Source organism: Palaemon carinicauda, chromosome 8 (genome assembly GCF_036898095.1).
Source record: "Palaemon carinicauda isolate YSFRI2023 chromosome 8, ASM3689809v2, whole genome shotgun sequence".
Taxonomy (NCBI): Eukaryota; Metazoa; Arthropoda; class Malacostraca; order Decapoda; family Palaemonidae; genus Palaemon; species Palaemon carinicauda.
Window position 1 is genome coordinate 6,861,363 of NC_090732.1, and position 21,796 is coordinate 6,883,158.

Genomic DNA, 21,796 nt, shown 5'->3' on the forward strand with positions numbered 1-21,796 from the left:
AGACAACGGCCTACAACCCCGCTGCCAATGGAATGGTTGAACGTTTTCATCGCACCCTCAAAGCAGCTTTGATGTCCCGCTGCAAGGATTGCAACTGGTTTACTCAGCTTCCCTGGGTCCTCCTTGGACTAAGGACCACTCCTAAAGACGCCCTCAACGTCTCGGCAGCTGAAATGGTGTATGGGGATCCGTTGGTCGTCCCTGCCGAATTTTTTCCTTCTACAACCTCCTCCGACGATCTCCAGCGCATACGTCACGTCGTGGGAAAATTTACTCCGTGCCGCCAGACTTACAAGCCCCCAGCGAAGCATCACATACCAACGGACTTGCACTCTGCAACGCACGTCTTCCTGCGCAACGACACCAGCAAGCCACCACTAACGCCCCCTTACACGGGCCCTTTCCTTGTGATCCGATGCAGTCCGAAAGCATTCCTCCTAAACATTCGGGGCAAAGAAGACTGGGTCTCCATTGATCGTCTAAAACCTGCTTATCTTCTGCCAGATGACCCGCCTACAGTTCGCCTCTCTAGATCAGGGCGCCCTATTTAACATGTACAGTATGTCATTTTTAGGGGGGGGAGCCATGTACCAACCGTGTTTCACACAATTGTACATAATTCCTTTTGTATATATTATGCTTGTATCTTCGCTCTTCCCTCGCACTAAAACGAACATGAAAATTCATGTCTGGTTTTTCCTCTGTAATATTGTCTGTCTTGTGAACTTGTTATGTCCTGTTGCCTTGAGGTTTTGTATATAAGGAGAATGTTCTACAATAATATAACTCAGTTGTTTCCAACCTGCCTTTGAGTTCACACCTTACTCGGCGCCGTCACAATATAGTCAATAATTTTGCTTCTGGGCCATGTAATGCTAAAAAGGGTGACTGATTTATTTCAGTTTATAAATGCATAATTTCTTACGATTTTTTTTTTTTTTGCACTTTTCCTATGCCAAAAAATACAGACCTTTACTTCCTAATGATAGATCAATTACTGTAAACAGTTAAACATTATCGCACTATATATATTGCGAATTCGATAAGAAAATTGGTTTGTCTCTCAGAGTACTTGTAGTACTCTGAGAGACAAGTCAGGGGTAAATTAATTTTATTATAAATATTATTGGGGTAACGCTCAAAAAAGTTACCCGACCCATGCTCTAGAGGGACTCCCCTGGTAAGCTCTTCCAAAGAGTGGTGTAGGGGAAGAGCTAAACAAGTCTCCTCAACGATGTCAAAGTACCTCCTCTGTAGGACACGAGGAGGTGGGAGGAGTTTGTTGCCGGCGCTGGATCGGCTGGAGAGCTGGGCTTCGACCTTGTCTCTGGCACTCTTAACCCCTTGAGACCAGGGCAAAGCCGCATTGGCCTTTGAGGGTTTTTGAGTCCCAAAGACTCGGTCCAAGACCGTGTCTTTGCCCTCACGAAGGGAATCTCTGGATCCGCAAACCCATTGAGATTCCTCATAAGGGTCAGAACCTGCCAGAACGCATGCTCTGACTCCTGCAGCTCCCCTCCTGAAGGGCTAGCAGCGAAGTCTCCTGTCCCCAAAGGCTCTTCTTGGGGGGACTCGTGGACATTCTCTGAGTGCTTGGCTGGCTCTGGTCTAAGCCTTGAAGATGACTTTGGCACAGTCTTGGAGTCCTTCGACTCCCTCGTGGGAGGGATGCAGGACTCCAACAACGATGGTGGGAGGCTCTCCTCCACCACTACTCAAGAAGACTTTCCAGCGTGAGGTGAGGTTTCCTTCATTGGTGCGATGGGGGAACGCCTCACTTCACGTGACTCCCCTGAGGACGGAAAATCTTCCTCTGAAGGGGAAGGAGTGAAAGTCTGGGGGGGTGAGGAGGCCTTCCTCAAGGACTTACGAGGAGTCAGCTTCGCCCGCGGAGAAGTTACCACGTTCGACACTCTTCTCTTCCTCTTCAGGGGAGTAGAAGCTGCCAATGATTTGTGGCCCAGCTCAGAGAGAACAGGCTTAAAAGCCTGCATGACCGCTCTGACCAGGGACCCAAACCAAGGCTGCTGACTAGAAACTCCCTCTGGAGGGAAGGGGATCGACCGATCCCTGGGATGAGTTACCAAAGGGGGGGGGGGGGGGGGTTCGCCTTTAAAGATGAAGAAGAAGAAAAGTCCCTGGACCTATACAGAATCCCCCACCCCACCCCGGCGAGCACGCTGTTCTATACTAGGGGGGGGGGGGACGCGACGATGATGACTTGGCCGCGCGTTGTTCTGCAGCCTCGCGTGTTGTGGGTCGAGGATCGCGCTGGGGAGCGTGCTGGCGCTCGCGCAATGGGAAATGCCCCGGGTTGCGCGCAGGAGACTGTTGGTGCGCGTGAGGGCGATGGCGTGCAGGGGCGCGAGCTGGCGAAGGCAGAGGGCGCGCTGAAGGATAGATAAGCGCTCGCGCGCGCGAAGGTGACTGTTCGCGCGCGGGCGTGCAGGGTCCGGCCGAAGAGCCCGTGCGGGCGATACCGTTGGGCGCACGCGCAGGAGACACATCTCTTGCGAGCGGGCGCGCATGAGAGCGCAACTCCGGCTGTGGCGATGGGCGTGGGCGCGCGTCAGAGACTGCGCGCGAGGGCGCGCTGGCGAGGGATGGCACACAGGCGGGGATCTATGGCGCGTTGGCGATCGCTGGAGCGTTGGTGAGCGTTGGCGAGCAGGGGAAGAAGTTAGCTTCCCCACTGCGCCCAGATCAGAAGATCATGGGCGCGCAGGAGATCGTTGAGCGCAGGCGAGCGCTGACGCGCAGGAGAGCTCTGGCGCGTAGGCGAGCAGGAGAAAGAAGGCGCTCATGGCGCGCAGCAGGATGAGGGCACACAGTAGCGCGCTGGAGAGCGCTGGTGCGCTTTAACAGGAGCTTCTTCTGCCGATGAGCGCTTGTGCGCAGGTGAGCGCTGGCGAGCAGGTGAGCATTGGCGCGCAGGAGAGACCTGGCGCGTAAGGGACGTATGCACTAACTTGCTCATACGGCCTTGATGCCCCGAAGGGACCGTTGCCCGTTTTACAACGGGATGCGTTGGCGCCCACAGCGTGTCAGCAGCCAGGAACGGCAACGGCAGGTCAGCAAGTCTGACGGGTGGAAGGTCGGCGTGTCCTTTGTAAGGACGACCTTCCACTGAAGGAGATCGCGAACGATCTGCAGAGAGGTCCAGGGTTGTAGCTGGGAGAGTCGGAGAACGACGGTGAGGTTCCTCTGCGGCGGACTGCGGTGACGATGAACCGAAGAGGCGCCTCCTAACACCCTTGTGAGGTGAAGGAAGGCCTCTACGGCGAAGAGGAAGGCGGGCTTTACGCCTTATACGCCCTGTGGGGGCCGTGGGGTCAGAGGGCTGACTATCAGCAGTCCTCTGAAGAGGAGTCTCTGTGAGTGAACTCCCCCGAGGGGGAGAATCACCGGAAGGAGAGACCGTTGGACTTAGTTCCTCCCTCGAAGGATGTGCAGAGGGAGGAACTAAGCCTTCAGGTACAGCAGGATCATCACGAGCAGAGGTTTGAGATAACTCATCGGAAGCCTCTGCCAAGACAACGTCGACGATAGACAGAGGATCAACCTCTGCTAAAGTCGGCGATTGTTTGACAGCGGCCCCCAACTGGATCATGTCAAACAAGGCTTCCTTGGAGGGCGAACCCCCAAGCCCCAAGGAAGCCCAAAGCTGAAAGAAATCATCATTAGTTACAGGAATATTTAAATCCTCCTCCGGGGGAGGAGGAGGAGCTGCCTCGCTATAGGAGGCAACTCCCTCTCCCAAACCCCGAGATCGGGCAACAGAACTATGGCCTACACTACCACTTGACAGTTTCTCGGAAGAAACCGATAGAGTGGGAGCTTCGGAGGAGGTTTGGGCCATGGAAGAAGAGCCCTTGGGATTTTCTCCTTTCAAAGAAACCTTCGAAGGAGAAATATCCCACCTGGACTTCTTCCTCCGGCGCCGAGAAAACCTCTCCCACTGGGAGGTAGACCACTCCCTACACTCACCACACACTTTATTTCTATCACACCGCTGGCCCCTACAATAAGGACAAAGGGTGTGAGGATCCGTATCGACCGCCGACATATACGTGCCACAAGGGCGGTCGGGTAATCCAGGACACTTTCGCATAGCAGGGGCCAATTTCACGCACACCTGTTAAAAGGAAAAGTAAAAGGCATTAAATGGCTGTCAAAGAAGGCGAGGGTGAAAGCAGACACGTTCAACTACCATCCGAGCCGAGAGCAAAGTGAGCTCAAGCACAGGTGTGTGTGCGAGGTGGGGGAGGGGGTAACAAGCTACCCTCCCTAGCCCCCCGCTAACTAGCGGTGGGATAGTAAACCCTCATTAAAATTCTAATGGCTCGTCATTTCAGCTACGCCGAAAGTAAAAACCCATATTAAATAGCGTGATTTGTATGTCGGTTACGGAACAAACAACCAACCTACCTTTATAGCAGGTTAGAACTGACCAGGTCAGTAATTAAAACTTGCGTAAATATCTCTATAGTACAATATTCTTAATGACAAAAAAAAAAGCATTTCCGTGTTTTTATAGGTACTTTGAATTGTTCCAATACAAATAACTGGAGGACACCCATATTTTTCAAATTTTAGAAGTTTTACAATTTTTAAAATTAATACTGAAAAACCAAATTCAAAAGGAAACCAAATACAAGAACACCATCAAACCTAACCTAGGAGCCATATCAATTCTCTGATTTTAATTGTTTTATAACCAACAGCTTGAATATTTACAGAACCGCAATTTATGACATCCTTAGTATCCATGGTCAGTTTATTCTGCCAATCTCATTAATTCTAAATCATAAGCTTTGCAATTTCTTGAAATCAGTATACGATCATCTGGTTTGTTCAACTAAGTGCAGTTTATACATTTTATCTGCGGTGAGTTACATGCCTTAGTGGCATGATTTCCTGAATATTTCCCACACACTTTTATCATGTCTTGAACTTGCAGTCTTTTACAAAATGTTCATACCTTTAACAGTGGTAACAGGTGATCACATGGTACCTATCACCTATAAGTACCCCATCGCAAAATAACTTTGTCACCATTATCATAAATAGCCTTCGGAACTTCGGGATCACATTTCAACATGTAGTGGGTAGTCCAATCTGTAGTATTTCTTTTGAATAACAGACTTATCTTATGTTCTTCACTTTGAATCTGGTCAAGGCAAAGATTCCTTTGAAATATGTTATTTTCCTTAGTAAAATAAATTTTTGAATATACTTACCCGATGATCATATAGCTGTCAGCTCTGCTGCCCGACAGAAAAAACCTACGGGCGGAATACGCCAGCGATCGCTATACAGGTGGGGGTGTACATCAACAGCGCCATCTGTCAAGTAGGTACTCAAGTACTCGATGTCAACATAGAACCAATTTTCTCCTCTGTCCACTGGGTCTCTATTGGGGAGGAAGGGTGGGTCCTTTAATTTATGATCATCGGGTAAGTATATTCAAAAATTTATTTTACTAAGGAAAATAACATTTTTCAATATTAAACTTACCCGATGATCATATAGCTGATTCACACCCAGGGGGGTGGGTAGAGACCAGCATTACATGTTGACATTATTATGAGCTAAGTATTCCGTATTTCATTTTAGCAGTTATTCAAAATAACAAGCATAAAATAAATAAGTACCTGGTAAGGAAGACGACTTGAACAATTACTCTGCCTTTTTAAGTACGTCTTCCTTACTGAGCCTCGCGATCCTCATAGGATGCTGAGCGACTCCTAGGAGCTGAAGTATGAAGGGTTGCAACCCATACTAAAGGTCCTCATCAAAACCTCTAATCTAGGCGCTTCTCAAGAAATGATTTTGACCACCCGCCAAATCAAGTAGGATGCGAAAGGCTTCTTAGCCTTCCGGACAACCCAAAAATATTTCAAGAGAAAGATTAAAAAGGTTCTGGAATTAGGGAATTGTAGTGGTGGAGCCCCCACCACTACTGCACTCGTTGCTACGAATGGTCCCAGAGTGTAGCAGTTCTCGTAAAGAGACTGGACATTCTTAAGATAAAAGACGCGAACACTGATTTGCTTTTCCAATAGGTTGCGTCGAATATACTTTGCAGAGATCTATTTTGTTTAAAGGCCACGGAAGTTGTGACACCTCTAACTTCGTGTGTCCTTACCTTCAGCCAAGCTTGGTCTTCCTCATTCAGAAGGGAATGAGCTTCTCGTATAAACAGTCTGATAAAATAGGATAAAGAATTCTCTGACATAGGCAAAGATGGATTCTTAACTGAACACCATAAAGCTTCAGACGGGCCTCGTAAAGGTTTTTAAAATAGAACTTAAGAGCTCTTACAGGACATAATACTCTTTCTAGTTCATTTCCAACCATACGATAAGTTTGGAATATCGAACGATATTGGTCAAGGCCGAGAAGGCAGCTCGTGTTTGGCTAGAAAACCAAGTTGTAGAACATGTAGCCGTTTCGGATGAGAATCCGATGTTCTTGCTGAAGGCATGAATCTCACTGACTCTTTTAGCTGTGGTTAAGCATATCAGGAAAAGAGTCTTAAAGGTGAGATCTTTCAGGGAGGCTGATTGAAGTGGTTCGAACCTGTCTGACATAAGGAATCTTAGAACCACGTCTAAATTCCAACCAGGTGTAACCAAACGACGCTCCTTCGTGGTCTCAAAAGACTTAAGGAGGTCCTGTAGATCTTTATTGTTGGAAAGATCTAAGCCTCTGTGACGGAAGACTGATGCCAACATGCTTCTGTAACCCTTGATAGTGGGAGCTGAAAGAGATCGTTCTTTCCTCAGATATAAGAGGAAGTCAGCTATTTGAGTTACAGAGGTACTGGTCGAGGATACGGATACTGACTTGCACCAGTTTCGGAAGATTTCCCACTTCGATTGGTAGACTCTAAGGGTGGATGTTCTCCTTGCTCTAGCAATCGCTCTGGTTGCCTCCTTCGAAAAACCTCTAGTTCTCGAGAGTCTTTCGATAGTCTGAAGGCAGTCAGACGAAGAGCGTGGAGGCCTTGGAGTACCTTCTTTACGCGTGGCAGACGTAGCAGGTCCACCCTTAGGGGAAGTGTTCTGGGAACGTCTACTAGCCATCGAAGTACCTCGGTGAGTTATTCTCTCGCGGGCCAGAGGGAAGCAACTAGCGTCAACTTTGTCCCTTCGTGAGAGGCGAACTTCTGCAGTACCTTGTTGACAATCTAGAACGGAGGGAATGCATATAGATCTAGATGTGACCAATCTAGTAGAAAGGCATCTATATGAACTACTGCTGGGTCCGGGATAGGTGAGCAAAGTATTGGGAGCCTCTTGGTCATCGAGGTTGCGAAGAGATCTATGGTTGGCTGGCCCCAGGTGGCCCAAAGTCTCTTGCATACATCCTTGTGGAGGGTCCAATATGTTGGAATTATTTGTCCCTTCCTACTGAGACAATCTGCTATGACATTCAAGTTGCCTTGGATGAACCTCGATACTAGTGAAAAGTCTAGACCTGTTGAACAGGAGAGGAGGTCTCTTGCGAACTCGTACCATGTCAGAGAGTAGGTCCCTCCTTGCTTGGAGATGTACGTCAAAGCAGGGTGTTGTCCGTGTTCACCTCCACCACTTTGCCTTGAAGGAGAGACCTGAAGCTTTTCCAGGTCAGACGTACTGCCAGAAGCTTCTTGCAGTTGAAATGCATTGTCCTTTGACTCGAGTTCCATAATCCCGAGCATTCCCTACCGCCTAATGTCGCACCCCAGCCTACGTCCGATGCGTCCGAGAAGAGAACGTGGTTGGGAGTCTGAACAGTCAGGGGAAGACCCTTTCAAAGGTTGATAAAGTCCTTTCACCAAGTCAGACCAGACTTATCTTTCCGGAAACCGGGATCAAGACCGCTTCTAGCGTCTTGTCCTTTTCCAGTGAAAAGCTAGATGGTACAGAAGAGGACGGAGGTGTAGTCTTCCAAGTGACACAAATTGAACCACGGATGACAGTGTCCTAACCAGACTCATCCACAGCCTGACAGGGCAGTGTTCCTTCTTCAGCATCTTCTGGATGGATAGTAGGGCTGGGGGTTGATCGTCTTGTTCAGCAAAGTCCTCATCAGAGGGTTCCTCATCCGAAACTGATGAGGAAACGGCAACGGAGTGGGCAACGTCTGACTCGCTGAATCCGGTCGCACTGGTGGATGCGTGACGGAGCCGGACACAAGATCATGGTACTGCTGCACAGTCTGTGAACTGTCAACCATGGGTACGCGAGGAAGTACAGCGTCAACCCGAAACTGTCTAGACTGTCTGGGTTGTGCAGTCAACCCCCTACCGGGTTGCTGAGGTTGCCGCACTGCGTCACAACAGTCACCTCTGCTGGTTGTTGAACGTCTTCCTAGTGACACACTGAACGTCCACAACCACCTCCGAGAGTCGCTTAACGTCAACGTGCGACTGGCAACCCACACTGGGTCGCACCGGTGGAGGAACCATCTCAACTGGCGGACGTGAGTAGGACACCTCAGCGTCAACAGGGCGTACAACCAACCGGTAGGAAGGTTGTTGGCTAGAAGGTTCTTCTCCGTAAAAAATCCTCTATCAAGGACACAAGCTTGGACTGCATGTCTTGCAACAAAGCCCATTAGGGTCTATGGGAGCAGGTGTGGCAACAGACGGGGTTAGCGACTGAAGCGGAACCATTTACCATCCCTGGAAGCCTTGTTATGCTTTAATTAAAGTCCATAGGAGGCTAAGCAGCATAAGGCTCCTCTCCAAATGACAGAGTCCTCAAAGGAATATCAGAAGGAGGGAGAACAGCACTCTCTCATCTACAGGAACCATGTCCGAGAAAAGCTAGGTTATCTCAGTGAGGGTCTCACTGGTGCATAAGCAGCAGACCAGAAGGCAACGTTATGTAACTGCTTGACAGTCTGTGAACTGTCAAAAACTGAACTGTCAACCACAACAGGTGCGTGAGGACATACAGCACTGGTGCATTAGTAGCAGACCAGAAGGCAACGTCATGTAACTGCTTGACAGTCTGTGAGCTGGCAACAACCAAAGCTGTGTGGGGAAGCCTCAACTCCTGACTGATTAGTCTGCTGCGGGCGAGTGGCGGTAACCACAGTGGGTTGTGGAGGCTGACACACCGTGTTGAAACACGGCAGCTTGTGGTAGCTCACGCACGGCAACGGAGTGCTCCGTGTGTCTATGGGAGTCAGCATGCGTCTGGCAGGGTAGACTGCGCATGGGTGGAGGAGCTCTCACAAGAAGAGTGTGGGAGCAGGCAGCCATGCTGGGCGCACAACCGTGGCAGGTTGTAGGCAAACGGGTGCATCGTCAACCTTCTCCGCAGTCGGAGTGTGGGAGCAGGCAACAACCAAAGCGGAGTGGTGGTGCATGGTGGGGACTGCCGTGGGTTGCGGAAACTAACGCATCGCGTCAAAACACGGCAGCTTGACTCCACCTTCCCACTGCTGATGCGGTAGCTCACGCATGTTAACGGAGGGAGCCGCACGTCGGCTAACGTTAACATGCGTCTGGCAGGGTCGATTGCGCATCGGAGGTGGAGCTCTCCGCAGCCGGAGTGTGGGAGCAGGCAGCCTCAGCGTGAGCTGGGCGCACAACCGTGGCAGGTTGTAGGCTAACGAGAGCAGTGTCAACCTTCTCCGCACGAAACTCCTGCATAACCGCAGCTAACTGAGTCTGCATAGACTGCAGTAAAGACCACTTAGGGTCTACAAAAAATGGCAACAGACGGAGCTACTGTCCGTTGTGACTGAGGGTCTAAAACAGCTGGTGCGGCAACAGACGGAGTTACTGCCTGTTGCGGTACCACCTTGCCTCTCTTGGGAGGTGTGCAGTCGTCGGATGACTGCAGCGAGTCCGAACTGACCCAGTGGCTACACCTAGGCCGTTGGACTTGCGCGGAAGGGACCGACTTGCACTTAAAAGCTGCAAGATGTGGTCCATGGTTTCTTACGAGAAACCTCTTCCGCAGACGAGGAATAAATGGGCTCTCTCGTCTTTGTGTGGGTGGGGCGATCTCACGTCGGCAAACGTGTGTAGATACGCCCGAAACCACGGAGGGAAAAACGTCTGTTCGTCGATCAAGGCCTGTGGAACCCATAAGTCGTTCGACATTACTTCTCCCCTGGGCTTGGGAGCTTGTAAGAGGTCCCGGACTAGGTGAACAACTGGCACGAACAGACGAACCCTCGGACGCAACACTGTAACACTTTGCGCATATCACTTTATCACTTTTGATTTTCTGTTTGCACTTATTTCACTGAAATCGAAACTTTAACTGATTTCTACCTGAAACACGCAATCCTATCCTTCATTAAAAGGTAGTAATTGCGAAAACAGTTTTACAATGCAACAGAAAAACATAAATAAAGATAAAGAATTCAGTGGCTGGAAAAGAGACTAAACACTAGATCAAATAATCTACGTTTACAATCTCTCACCGCATAAAGCCTGGGAACAAGAATAAAACCCTAGAAACGTTTAACCTTCTTCCCCTACAGCGACTAGGGAGAAGAGTAAAAAACGAGAACAACGTTACCCGCTTGAACGAAACGTTTATTCTCCTCTCTCTCCCTCCGTCTCTATCTCTCTCTCTCTTCTCTCTTGATTTCGCACCTGAGAGAAGAGCCCAATTATATATCGTTAAAACATGTTATTAGCTAAAGGAAAAAACTGAAAGGTTTCCCAAATAAAAAGTTCCTTTATTTAGAATTTAAACCATTTAAGCTAAGAAAGAATGAACGAAACGCTAGAATCGGTTTACTCTTACTACAAAGTGAAACCGTGATACACTCTCTCTCTATCGTAACGATAGAGCGCAAGTTGAACGTTCTGAACGTCAACAACTGCAGAGACTAAAAAACTAAACGTTAGTTCATCTTTGAAAACAGTACGAGACTATCAAAGAAATTCTTTCATAAAACATTAAAATTAAAAAAGTATTAAATTCTTAAAAGGTTAAATACGATATAACGGGCTCAATGTTAATTAACTTCGGTTCCAAGTAAGGACCGCCTACTATTAGGAAAGGTCGCATATAAACAAACATAAAAAATTTATTTTTTAAAAGTTTATAATAAATGGAAAGTTAATCGAAGAGGCCTATAAAGGCGGAGAGATATAAAATAAATAGATCTATAACTTGTTAAGCAAAATTACCAAAAACCTAAACACACTTCCGTCTAAGGGAAGGGACGGCCATTTAAAAGTGAAAGAGAGTCCATACTCTCTTCGTCACCAACACTTCCGTCTAAGGGAAGGGTCGGCCATTTAAAAGAGAAAGAGAGTCCATACTCTCTTCGTCACCATAATTAAATCTATCCAAAACGAGTTCAAGTTTTGAAATGAAGATAAAACCCCTGCATAGCGAAAGCTCAAAACTGGAATAGTGTACTTCACCAAATCGTTGTGAAAACAAATCCAGTTAGGGACGGCGTATTTAGTAGGTCTTGCCATTGGCACGACAGAGAGAAAATTGGTTCTGTGTTGACATCGAGTACTTGAGTACCTACTTGACAGATGGCGCTGTTGATGTACACCCCCACCTGTATAGCGATCGCTGGCGTATTCCGCCCGTAGGTTTTTTCTGTCGGGCAGCAGAGCTGACAGCTATATGATCATCGGGTAAGTTTAATATTGAAAAAAAGCATTTAATACTTCATCTTCATCACTGCACATTGCATATCATTCTTTGTTATTTCCATTTTCCTTTTTTCAGTGTCTAAATCTTTACTGCTTCATCTATAATCCTTTCAAAAGCAACGTTTACAACAACATTTCCATTTGAAGTTTATCTTGTATTAAAAAAAAGTAAATCCTCAAGTGCATGTTCAACCTCATTTTGCTGGTCAGTGCTTTTTGTTGATCTAATTACCTACTTACCTATCGGGAGGGGGGGGGGGGTGTTACGACCAGTTCTGTGTCTTCCCTTTCACCATTGTATCCTTAACTTACTCTAAGACTAGGCTATGTCTCAACCCTGTGTTTGCTTCAATTGTCTTCACTCATGGCAAGGTAACAATCATGATATTGCATAAATTGTAAAACTAGCTTTATAACATCATTCTAGACAAAGATAAACAGGTTTTATTATTTTTACGGACGGAAAAAAGCTTTTTTATTAGTATAAGACAGGTTTTTCCTAAGAAATAGATCCGTTTTCTTTGAAAATTACACTTACTGTATTTTCACTGCAAATAAAATCTTAAATATCTAGGAAATAATAATCAATAGGGTTAGCGTGCACAGCTCAGTATGTACCGCTCGCCAGTACATAGGAGCTTGATGTTTTTCTTTTTCCACGAGCGAAGCAAGCGCAGTGAAGCAAAAACCAATAGATTTCTAAAACTATCCCCGTTCTTAGATGATCTATTGGGTTTTGGTAAATATATGATACTTTAATTACTAGCAAAACTGAAATCCGCTATGTGAAATGGACGAGTGCTGGCTAGTTTGGTATTTTCCTCTATATGTTTAATAGCGGCTGGGACATAATAACTTACGTATCGGTCTATTAAAATGTGAGGTCTATCTCTCACTCTAAGTCAATTGTTTACATCTGAGACTGAAAGGGACTTATTGCACATGCGTTGCTTGAATTTGCTTTGGACAGCTTTTCTGATTTTTTGTATGATGTAACCATTACCTGACTTTTTAACCAATTAGGAGCTTCCAAATATTTATGCCCAGGTTCCTCGATGATGTTTTACAACAGCCATTTTTTTCCCACCCTTCCCTTCAGTTTGAGTTAAACCACCATCACGTAAAAGCGTCCCCAAGAGGAAACTTAAGTACAATCTATTTCAAAATTTAGTGCAATTCCATCTATGCCAGCAATTGATTAAAATGGAAATGCTTTCCGTTCAGTGTAAAGCTATTGTTACTCATGTGAAATTAAAAAATAACTGCAAAATATGGCCTCAAAGGTCCGATTCCGACTTAATTTCTCGGGAAGACCAGAACATTTCTACTGAAAAGCTTCTGTAAAGATTGCCCCCCCCCCCCCACAAAAAAAAAAAAAAAAAAAAAAAAAAAAAAAAAAAATAGGAGGCGGTGTCAGTCACAAAGTAAGGAATTATTTGTGATTTTCTTTTTCATAATGTAAGGAGTTATTTGCGATCTACTTTTGGTTTGTGACCTAGGAAGGGAGTCCGGCTATAGTGCTCCCGAACGAAAGTGGCAGCTGAGAGCTTATTTTTTCGCATCGAATCTTAAATATTTCGGTCATTTTATCTGGAGAAGCCCAAAAGTAGATGATGGATTAAGGTCTTAAAGGTGGGGCAGTTCCGTCGGTCATTATCCCGGATATAGTTCCCCTTTTCGGTTATTTTTCCCAGGTGGCCAATGGAAAAGAAATTGGAATAGATTAAGAGTCTCTAATGCATTTAAAAACAAGGCGCACGTGTCTTTATTAATTTTCATCTTTATCTGAGTGAATATGATATACGATAATATATATATATATATATATATATATATATATACATATATATATATATATATATATATGTATATATATATATATATATATATATATGTATATATATATATATATATATATATATATATATATATATATATATATAAATATATATATATATATATAATGTATGTGTTTGTGTGTATGTGTTTAAAAGGATTACAAAAAATTCCAGTGTACTGAAAAACTCTGTAGGTAGAATAACCCAGATTAAGATTTAGAGGTCACCCATTCCCAGAGAAGAACAGGATTAGTTGGACACGCTAAATCAGTTAATACGCACATGTCAAGCTGGGCAAATTGTTTTCTTGTATCCTCACCGAGAGGTCGTGAAGGTACGAAATTATTTGAAATATATACGACATATTAAGAAGAACTGTCATTCGACTGCCACTTTCGTTTGGGAGCACTATAGTGGTTGTGACTTAGGAAGGAGGGTCTTATGGGCTGTGACCTGGGAAGGGGGGTCCACCCCCCTAGGGATTGTGAACAGAACTACTAGGTTTGGTTAGGTGGGTTTGATAGGTTCTGTACCATTTTACAAATCTCAAGTGTTAAATAATCACGTTTTGGCCTATTTCAGCCACTTACATGAACCATATTTTTTCCTAACTGGTTATCTTATACTTATTTGCATTTCTGACAATTATTATTGCTAAAAATCCCTTTTATGACATTCCCCACACAAAAAAACCCCGGTTTCCCACTAGGGTCCCCCATAATTGTCTTTATATGATGGGGTCCGAAAACTCATGAATGAGTGGTTTGCCCCAATAATCAAGGTAAGAAATGCATAGAGCACAAGATAATGATTAGGAAAAATATATGATTCATGTATTTGGCAAGAAATTAAAGTATCATATATTTACCCAATAAAAACTATATTTGCAGTTCAAAAAGTTGTTCCGTCCGTATCTATAATTTTACTATTAAACAAAATTTACCCCATTATGAAATTTGATCTGACAAGTAGGTAATAAACATTTGGTTCCTAATACCTGAATCATGTATGTGGCTGGCGCTAGTGCTATGCTAATACTGTATTAACCATGTTATTCCTATTTGAAGATTTTTGTTTCTACAACGAATAGAACCACAGTCCACACCCCTACCACATGAAATATTTGATGATTAGCAATTTAAAAAGTACGAGAGATAAAGTTATTACCAACAAAATACAAATGCAAATGCATTACCTTCGGAACAAATTTACACGATGAAAGAGTAGCCTAGGTCTACTTGTCCTTGCTTCAAAATGGTTACATCTTGACATCAACACTCCCCGAAGACTGGTCATTTACACAACAAAAGCTCATTTACGCAGCCCAACTTTGCTCTTTTAAATAACTAGAGTATGATTAACCAGTAACTGTAAGGCTTTAGATTACACAAATTCACGATTTTATGGTGATGTCCACATGTTGATGCTTAACCAGCACGGTTCACAACTGAAAAATCGGTATTATTTACACTTTCGAGATACTAGACGTGAAGCAATACAGAATAATTTCAATCACCACCTTATATTGAAATGTTAACTCGTTCATAAATGTAATAATGCCCACTAACTAAGAAAACCACCAAACAATTCACTTAGTCTTGGTTTCAACATTCTAAGGATCCACAGCTACAAACAACTTAAACTTCGCGTTCTTCTTCTTGTTCTAATTTAGTAGGAGATCAACACTAACTTACAAGAATTTGGTTTCTACATAAATTATATACAGTAACTAAAATTAAAGATTCCTTGTGACTTATATGAACGCTTATTTCAAACACAAGTTCAATTAAAAAATCGATAATACTAAAGACTGAAAATAAAATGCAATTATATGTATAAAAAGTTCTGTTAACTTAATCATTATATTGTATTTATTCACTTTAATTTGTCCTTTAAATGAGGATCCTATCTGGTTATTCAAGTAACAAAGTAGACATTATGAGTACACTTGATTGGAATTGGATTTATGAATTTTAGCTTTATAGTCTGGCAAGATATATGGAACTAGTTATTAGTAATTTATTTTGTTGAGAAGTGGACTGAACATCTCTACACATCAAAGTTAAAGGTCTACATTCACTTGAAAGTTTAAAGATCTCCCATGAATGGCATAGGCAAGGAACAGAAACAATGATCTAGAGACTGACCATATATACATATGATCAACGCCCAAGCCCCTCTCCACCCAAGTTACGACCAGCGAGGAACAAACAATGGCTACTAATGACTATGCAGGTGGAGCTATAGGCTCCCCCAAACAAACCCCCCCCCCCTTAGCTCAAGAGGATGATCAGGCCGCAGACACTAAGAAACTATCAGCTTGAGGGGGCTCAAACCCCAGTCTGACAGATCACCGAGATATTGCATTTCAATAGGAGATTAATAAGAGGACTGTATTTTTCTACATGTGTAGGTTAAAAGCTTTCTAGTATTTAAATATATAATAAATAGAAACAAAAATAGCCTTTATAAATAAATCTACAGGTCTGTTAATGTTTCAGGCAACTTAAAATCATGTCAGTTACCCAAAATTAAGTAATAATAAATGTGCCAAAACATCTTATCTTCAATTAATATGCATTCTTTCAATACATTTTCATATATGTTATTGTTTCGCAATTCGAACATAAAGTATGTCAGACCTGCTTGTAACAGTACTGTTAGAACCAGCAAGATATGTGACCTTTAAATCATTGAGTTAATTATGGATGGATGTATATATGTTTTAGACATTGGTGAAGTATGGTTATATGATCATAAGGTAAAAATACCACACTTATCTTGTTCAACTCATACTTTTATTAGTACTGTATTTCACCATCCAATGGTAGAGGTGCTATATGAATGTGTCTTTTATACTTACACATGCAAGACCAAAGTATCTATGCATCTTATGATAATTTTGAGATGGATGGTGGATTATGGCACATTAGTATTCAAATTACTTTGAGAGGCTATTTTGAATGTGGTCTCCGGGTTGAGTATTCACATTACAGTGGGAAAATGTTTTATAAACATAATGGAATTATTTCATTTGCCAGATGTTCCATAGAACAATGTCACACAGAGGCTTTGGTGTTTTGTAACTTTTTTGTAAATTCCAATAGGTACTGTAAACTTTATAAACAAGTGCAGGCTAAAGTTTGGCTTGTAAAAAGTAAAAAAACTTACTCCCTGGACAGGAAAAAAAATCTGAATATAAAAATATTATATTTTTGGATGACAAGTTTTTAGTTGTCAGGTTTCATCAATTGGTTTGCAAATTTGTTTACTGTATTTAAAATAAAGGAAGTTCTAATTCTCTTGATGAGGTAAAAACTTTGTGCAATGTGTTTAAACTTAGTTTCACTCCATTGTTAAAGATCAATATAATGAACTTTTCCTCTTTAAACAAATATTGCTATAAAAGTTAATGACTTTTTTAAATACTGACTGCATTGGCAATAAATTAAAAATACACGAAGTGAAGCAGAAGAGATTACTATTTGTACATCTTCAACTATGATGGAATATATAACTGCTAGGTAGTCCTACAACAGATCCGGTACCCTCTCTACCTTGGACGATTCGCTACCTCCTTCAGCTTTCAGTTATTTCTGAACCACCTACCACAGTAGTCTCTCCAGAACCTTCTACAGGTTCTCCACACATCTAACCATATATCTCCAGCATCTTCTTCAGGTTCTCTAGACTCACCTGTATCTTCAACTTCTCCACTCACCTGCCCCAGTTGTATCTCCAGCAGGTTCTCAAGACTTGTCTGCCTTAGTATCACTAGCATTTTCTGCAGTTCTCCCGACTCACCTGCACCTGCCAGTATCTCCAGAAACTTCAGCAGGTTCTCCTGTATCCAAAGCTCCCTTATAGCTTTAATCCTGTCTTTTCACACCAAAGCAACACCCGTTCCCATGAGCAAGTTAACGCAAGAGTAAAGGAAATTTATATTTTTTTCAGTTTCATATTAAATTTTTTTTTTTTTTTGTCCTAGATATTTTTCTGAGGGTGGGCTGTGCCACCCTAGCAGTACCAGCCAAACTTGTTTGAGTCCCTTGTCAGGCTGGGAGGAACGTAGAGAGTAGACGTCCCCTTTTTTGTTTCATTTGTTTGATGTCGGCTACCCCCCAAAATTGGGGGAAGTGCCTTGGTATATGTATGTATGTATATTTTTCTGATATAAAGTGCAATTCTAGGCCCTAGATTATGACTTTACTATACAGTACTGGATTAGCTTCTGAGGTGATTTTAGTGTATACATACCTTACTGTATTTAGGCGTGTTCCAACTTTCATCGAAACTCGGCTTACACTACAGCATGACAGGAATGGATCTCTGTAAACCAAGGACCTACCTTATACCTATTTGCCAGTATATTTAGTCATTCAATTCTTAAACCTATAGGGTCCTCAGGCTACTCCCAAGTGCCTCTTCTGTAGTTAAAACTGATAATCCGCATGCTGAATTTTACTTCCAAAGCCTATACAGTATATCTTAACAAGTGTCCAGATGCTGCACCTTTTTTTTTATATGACTGAATTAATGCCCATTTATTGACCTTTTTCTTTATAATTTCTAAAAACCAAGAGATTCTCATTTATTATGAGTACTGTTTAGCCTTTTTATTGTTAGACAGAAATAAAAAATAAGAACATCCTTAGTCCCCAGCCCTTGTTTCCATGTTTACGAATGTGATTAATATCTATAAAGACCAACAATCCTTGGTTTCTTTGATTTGATGAATGCTTCTTTTACTTGGGCCTATCATTTAGTTTTCCCCTCTTCTTACAACCTTTATTTCTTTCAAGAAGTAGATCTCTTCCTTCCTTCAAACATGAAACACACATACTGTAGTAGTTGCCTATCCCTTTTAGACTTAGTCTAAAGAAAAAATTAACCTGAACATGTTAGCATATAACAAACAACTCTTACAATAAACAATTTATTGAATCAGTTTACACAACTGTATAAAATCACTGGTATTAATCAGGTTTCATTTTCCTTTTCAATCACATAAAAAGTACATAATTTATCTCAGAATAGTCATTCCATCTGTATAAGACAAGGCAAGACTTCATATAGGAAGGCATAACATAGTGATACAGAGGATATATTAGCATAATTTCATATCAGTTACAAACATTACAAAAAGTTACTAAACTTCAATGCCATGGAGGAGAGTTGTGAGTCTTTCGCCTGAAATAAAATAGGAGATTGCGTGAGAACATTCAAGAGAGAATTTTAAGTACAGTATAGTACTCTACCATTCTATGAATGACCATAAAATAAACAAAATAATAAATATTACGATCACATCTAATTTATGATGACATTCCAACACAGGAATAGGTTGACCACATCACAAACATAAATATCAACTGCGCTTCAACTTGAATCTATTCAAAAGATTCTTCAAAATTCAAGTGATTGAGTTAATTCTTTAGATGAAGTTATGATTACCATTGAGTTTGCTCACATTGAAAGTATCTACATGAAGGCATGTATTGTCAGATATGGATATACAGTATTATAAAGACGGGTTTACACAGTTGAACAGTTCGCTGAACGCGGTTCGACAGACAAAAGTTTGAAGTGATATTCGAATGTGTGAACGGAGTATTTGGTTGTCTAACACGTTCGTCGAACAGTTAGAAGAAAGTCTGTTCTCGGCTCACTTTTGTGGGTGGGGCTTCATTGCCCACAAACCTTATGCATTTGTGGCTGACTCCACCTCTTAGCACCATTTGACAAACAAGTTCAACAACCAGGTTCGATGAACCGTTTGACCATGTAAACACCGCTTAACACTAAGTCACCCTCTAAATCTTATGACACAAAGTATCTATTAATCTTGAACACTTTAATTTAGCCTTCATTCCATCATGATTTTAAATTACTTTTTACAGTATACAAAACTCTCATATGATACAATATATCAAATGACTGTTCCTAAGCTTTTATTTCAATGAATCTTACCTAGTAGTCAACAAGGTTCTTAAATAAAAAAGTATAAAATACCTATCTCCCTTCCCTCTATGTCATCTACCCCTCTAGGTTATTAGTCTTGCAATGCCATCTATGAATCCACATTTTAACCATCCTTTTTTGTAGTTACAAGAAGATATCCTGACTTTGAAGAACCATTTATATTACTGGATTCCATAAGTGAGTTCAACATTAGGGTTTGATTTAATAGACCATAGTACATCTTTAAATAGTTTTAAAATACATTTATTAACTAAATTTTCTGTGAATAAATTTCTATTAGAAGATTAAGACCTGCATTCCCTTAGTGTCATTAGAAAAAGCGTTACCAGTCGTGCAGATAAATGTACGGTATAGAAATAGAGGAGGACATCTGAGGAATTGATGATATTATTTGGGTTCCACAAAGGCACAAATATGAGGATGGGACTCAAGATGCTAACCCTATTACACTGTATCTTGCTAATCAACCTCAAAGATTAACGTCTTGCAAGTGACAACGCAATAGCCCGTGTTCCACATAAGGTGAGGCAACTGTAACTCAACTGGTGAAATATGCTGCTCTTTATTACAAAGACACACAACTTACCTCTTTTTCTTATGTTCTGGTAAACTCTCTTGACCACTATCTGACATACTATCGGAAGATGAGGATCCATCGGATGAGGAAGAGGACGAAGAAGAAGAATCTGAGGATGAATCCGATGCCATTCCACTACTTTTCTTGACATCTATACTATCTGCTATTGCTGCTAAATCTGGCCTCTTTTCCTGATATAAAAAGAAAGATCATGTTACCTAAGAGGCATAGACTACAGTTACAGTTAGCATCTTCATCTTTTAATTATATCTGATCTCTAAATGTAGTCATGCCTATATTTCTTTCCTAACCTAATCAAAATCTTTAACAGGTCCAGTCTCAATAATCATAGAAACTGATTAAAATTAGCCAATTACAACAACGATAATTTTTACATCTAGCATTGTTGAAGCCTTAAGACTGCTGTATTGTTAATATTACATTAGGCAATTTCTTTTATTTCCCATAAGTAAAGAATTAAATTCCATCCCATAAAATATCATTCAACAATTGCAAACAAAAACTAAATTTAATACCTTGACCTCTTTCAAGTTCTTTAAGTTCATTCACAACTTTTCTCAGAGAACTTCTATGAGTATCCACAGAGTTGATACAATACACTAGTGGGTAATCCAATACTATATTGCATAATATCAAGATGAAAGTATAACAGCAATAAGCTAAGACATAACATAAAATCAACAAGAGAGGATACAAATAAATCAGGCTTAAAAAAATACCAAATGCTAACTTGATTATACAGTATTAGATATTTTATGAAAATATATATACAATATATTATACTAGCAGAATTAGAATACACAAAATATATTGGAAGGGGGCATATCCCAATTCACAATAATGCAGACAATTACGTCTCTTCATTACAGTTATCATTTCTCCCTCTTGTGTGAGAGATTACTTCCAATAATAAATTTACTGCCAGGGTTACATTTCCATAAATTTTATACCTTAATTTCCTTTAAAAAGGCATACCAAATTTGTATTTCACCAATAAAACTAGAAAAAGAGCTTACCCTTAAAACCCTCAGCCACTTCTTGGATAACTTTGGACGACCTCTAACTGTTTTATGCCAGACTATAGGAAAATTTGTACAGGAACAAAAGTTTTGGGTTATGGCAATAGTATTATCTAAATTGATTACAACATGCCACCAACCACCAGGCACAAAAACTGTTTCACCAGGATTCTGTATCAACTCTAGCTGTGAAAAAAAAAGATACAGTATATATATTAACCAATAATATAACTTACTTTCTAAAGATTTATGAGATATTAGATATAACCCTGGATAGCTGTGATGGGTCGTGCATGACCCCTCCCGAGTCAAAAAAATCTTTTTCCCATAAAATATTGCCTGTGATAATTGCAGATGATTTCAACCTATGAGATGCCAGTATGGCACGCTTCAGTCGTGCCAGGATGCACATTCATTTAGCTTTCTCCCTTGTCCTATTTCTGAACTTTTTACATAATATTTCATGTACAATTGTACTTAGACTTGTATAAAAAATGATTGATAGAAATTGCGTGATTAAGGTGTGTATAAAGCAGGCCCAGATGCCATATATTTCCATGTAATGTAGTCTATTTTCATTTAAATGCTGATTTCTTGGGATTTTCTTCAGTTTTCATCAGCCATGGATAAAGGCCAACTTTCTTGAGTTTTAACCCAATCAAAGTTGGCCGAATATATGACTTCATTCCGTACAAAATTGAGCCCCTAACTATTTTATTTAGATACC

At 41.8% G+C, this 21,796-nt stretch overlaps 1 protein-coding gene across 1 annotated transcript in view; it reads right to left on the bottom strand.

Annotated features, from left to right (window-relative positions):
• Nucleotides 1–18,392: 18,392 nt before the first annotated feature.
• Nucleotides 18,393–21,796, bottom strand: part of JMJD6 (Bifunctional arginine demethylase and lysyl-hydroxylase PSR) — a 34,490-nt gene continuing 31,086 nt past the window's right edge. Inside the window, exons 6-8 of the mRNA XM_068378417.1 lie at nucleotides 21,067–21,255; nucleotides 20,039–20,220; nucleotides 18,393–18,660 (exon numbers count right to left, since the gene is read on the bottom strand). Of these exons, the coding sequence (XP_068234518.1) occupies nucleotides 18,627–18,660; nucleotides 20,039–20,220; nucleotides 21,067–21,255 (405 nt within the window). The 3' untranslated portion in view covers nucleotides 18,393–18,626. The remainder of the gene's footprint in view (nucleotides 18,661–20,038; nucleotides 20,221–21,066; nucleotides 21,256–21,796) is intronic.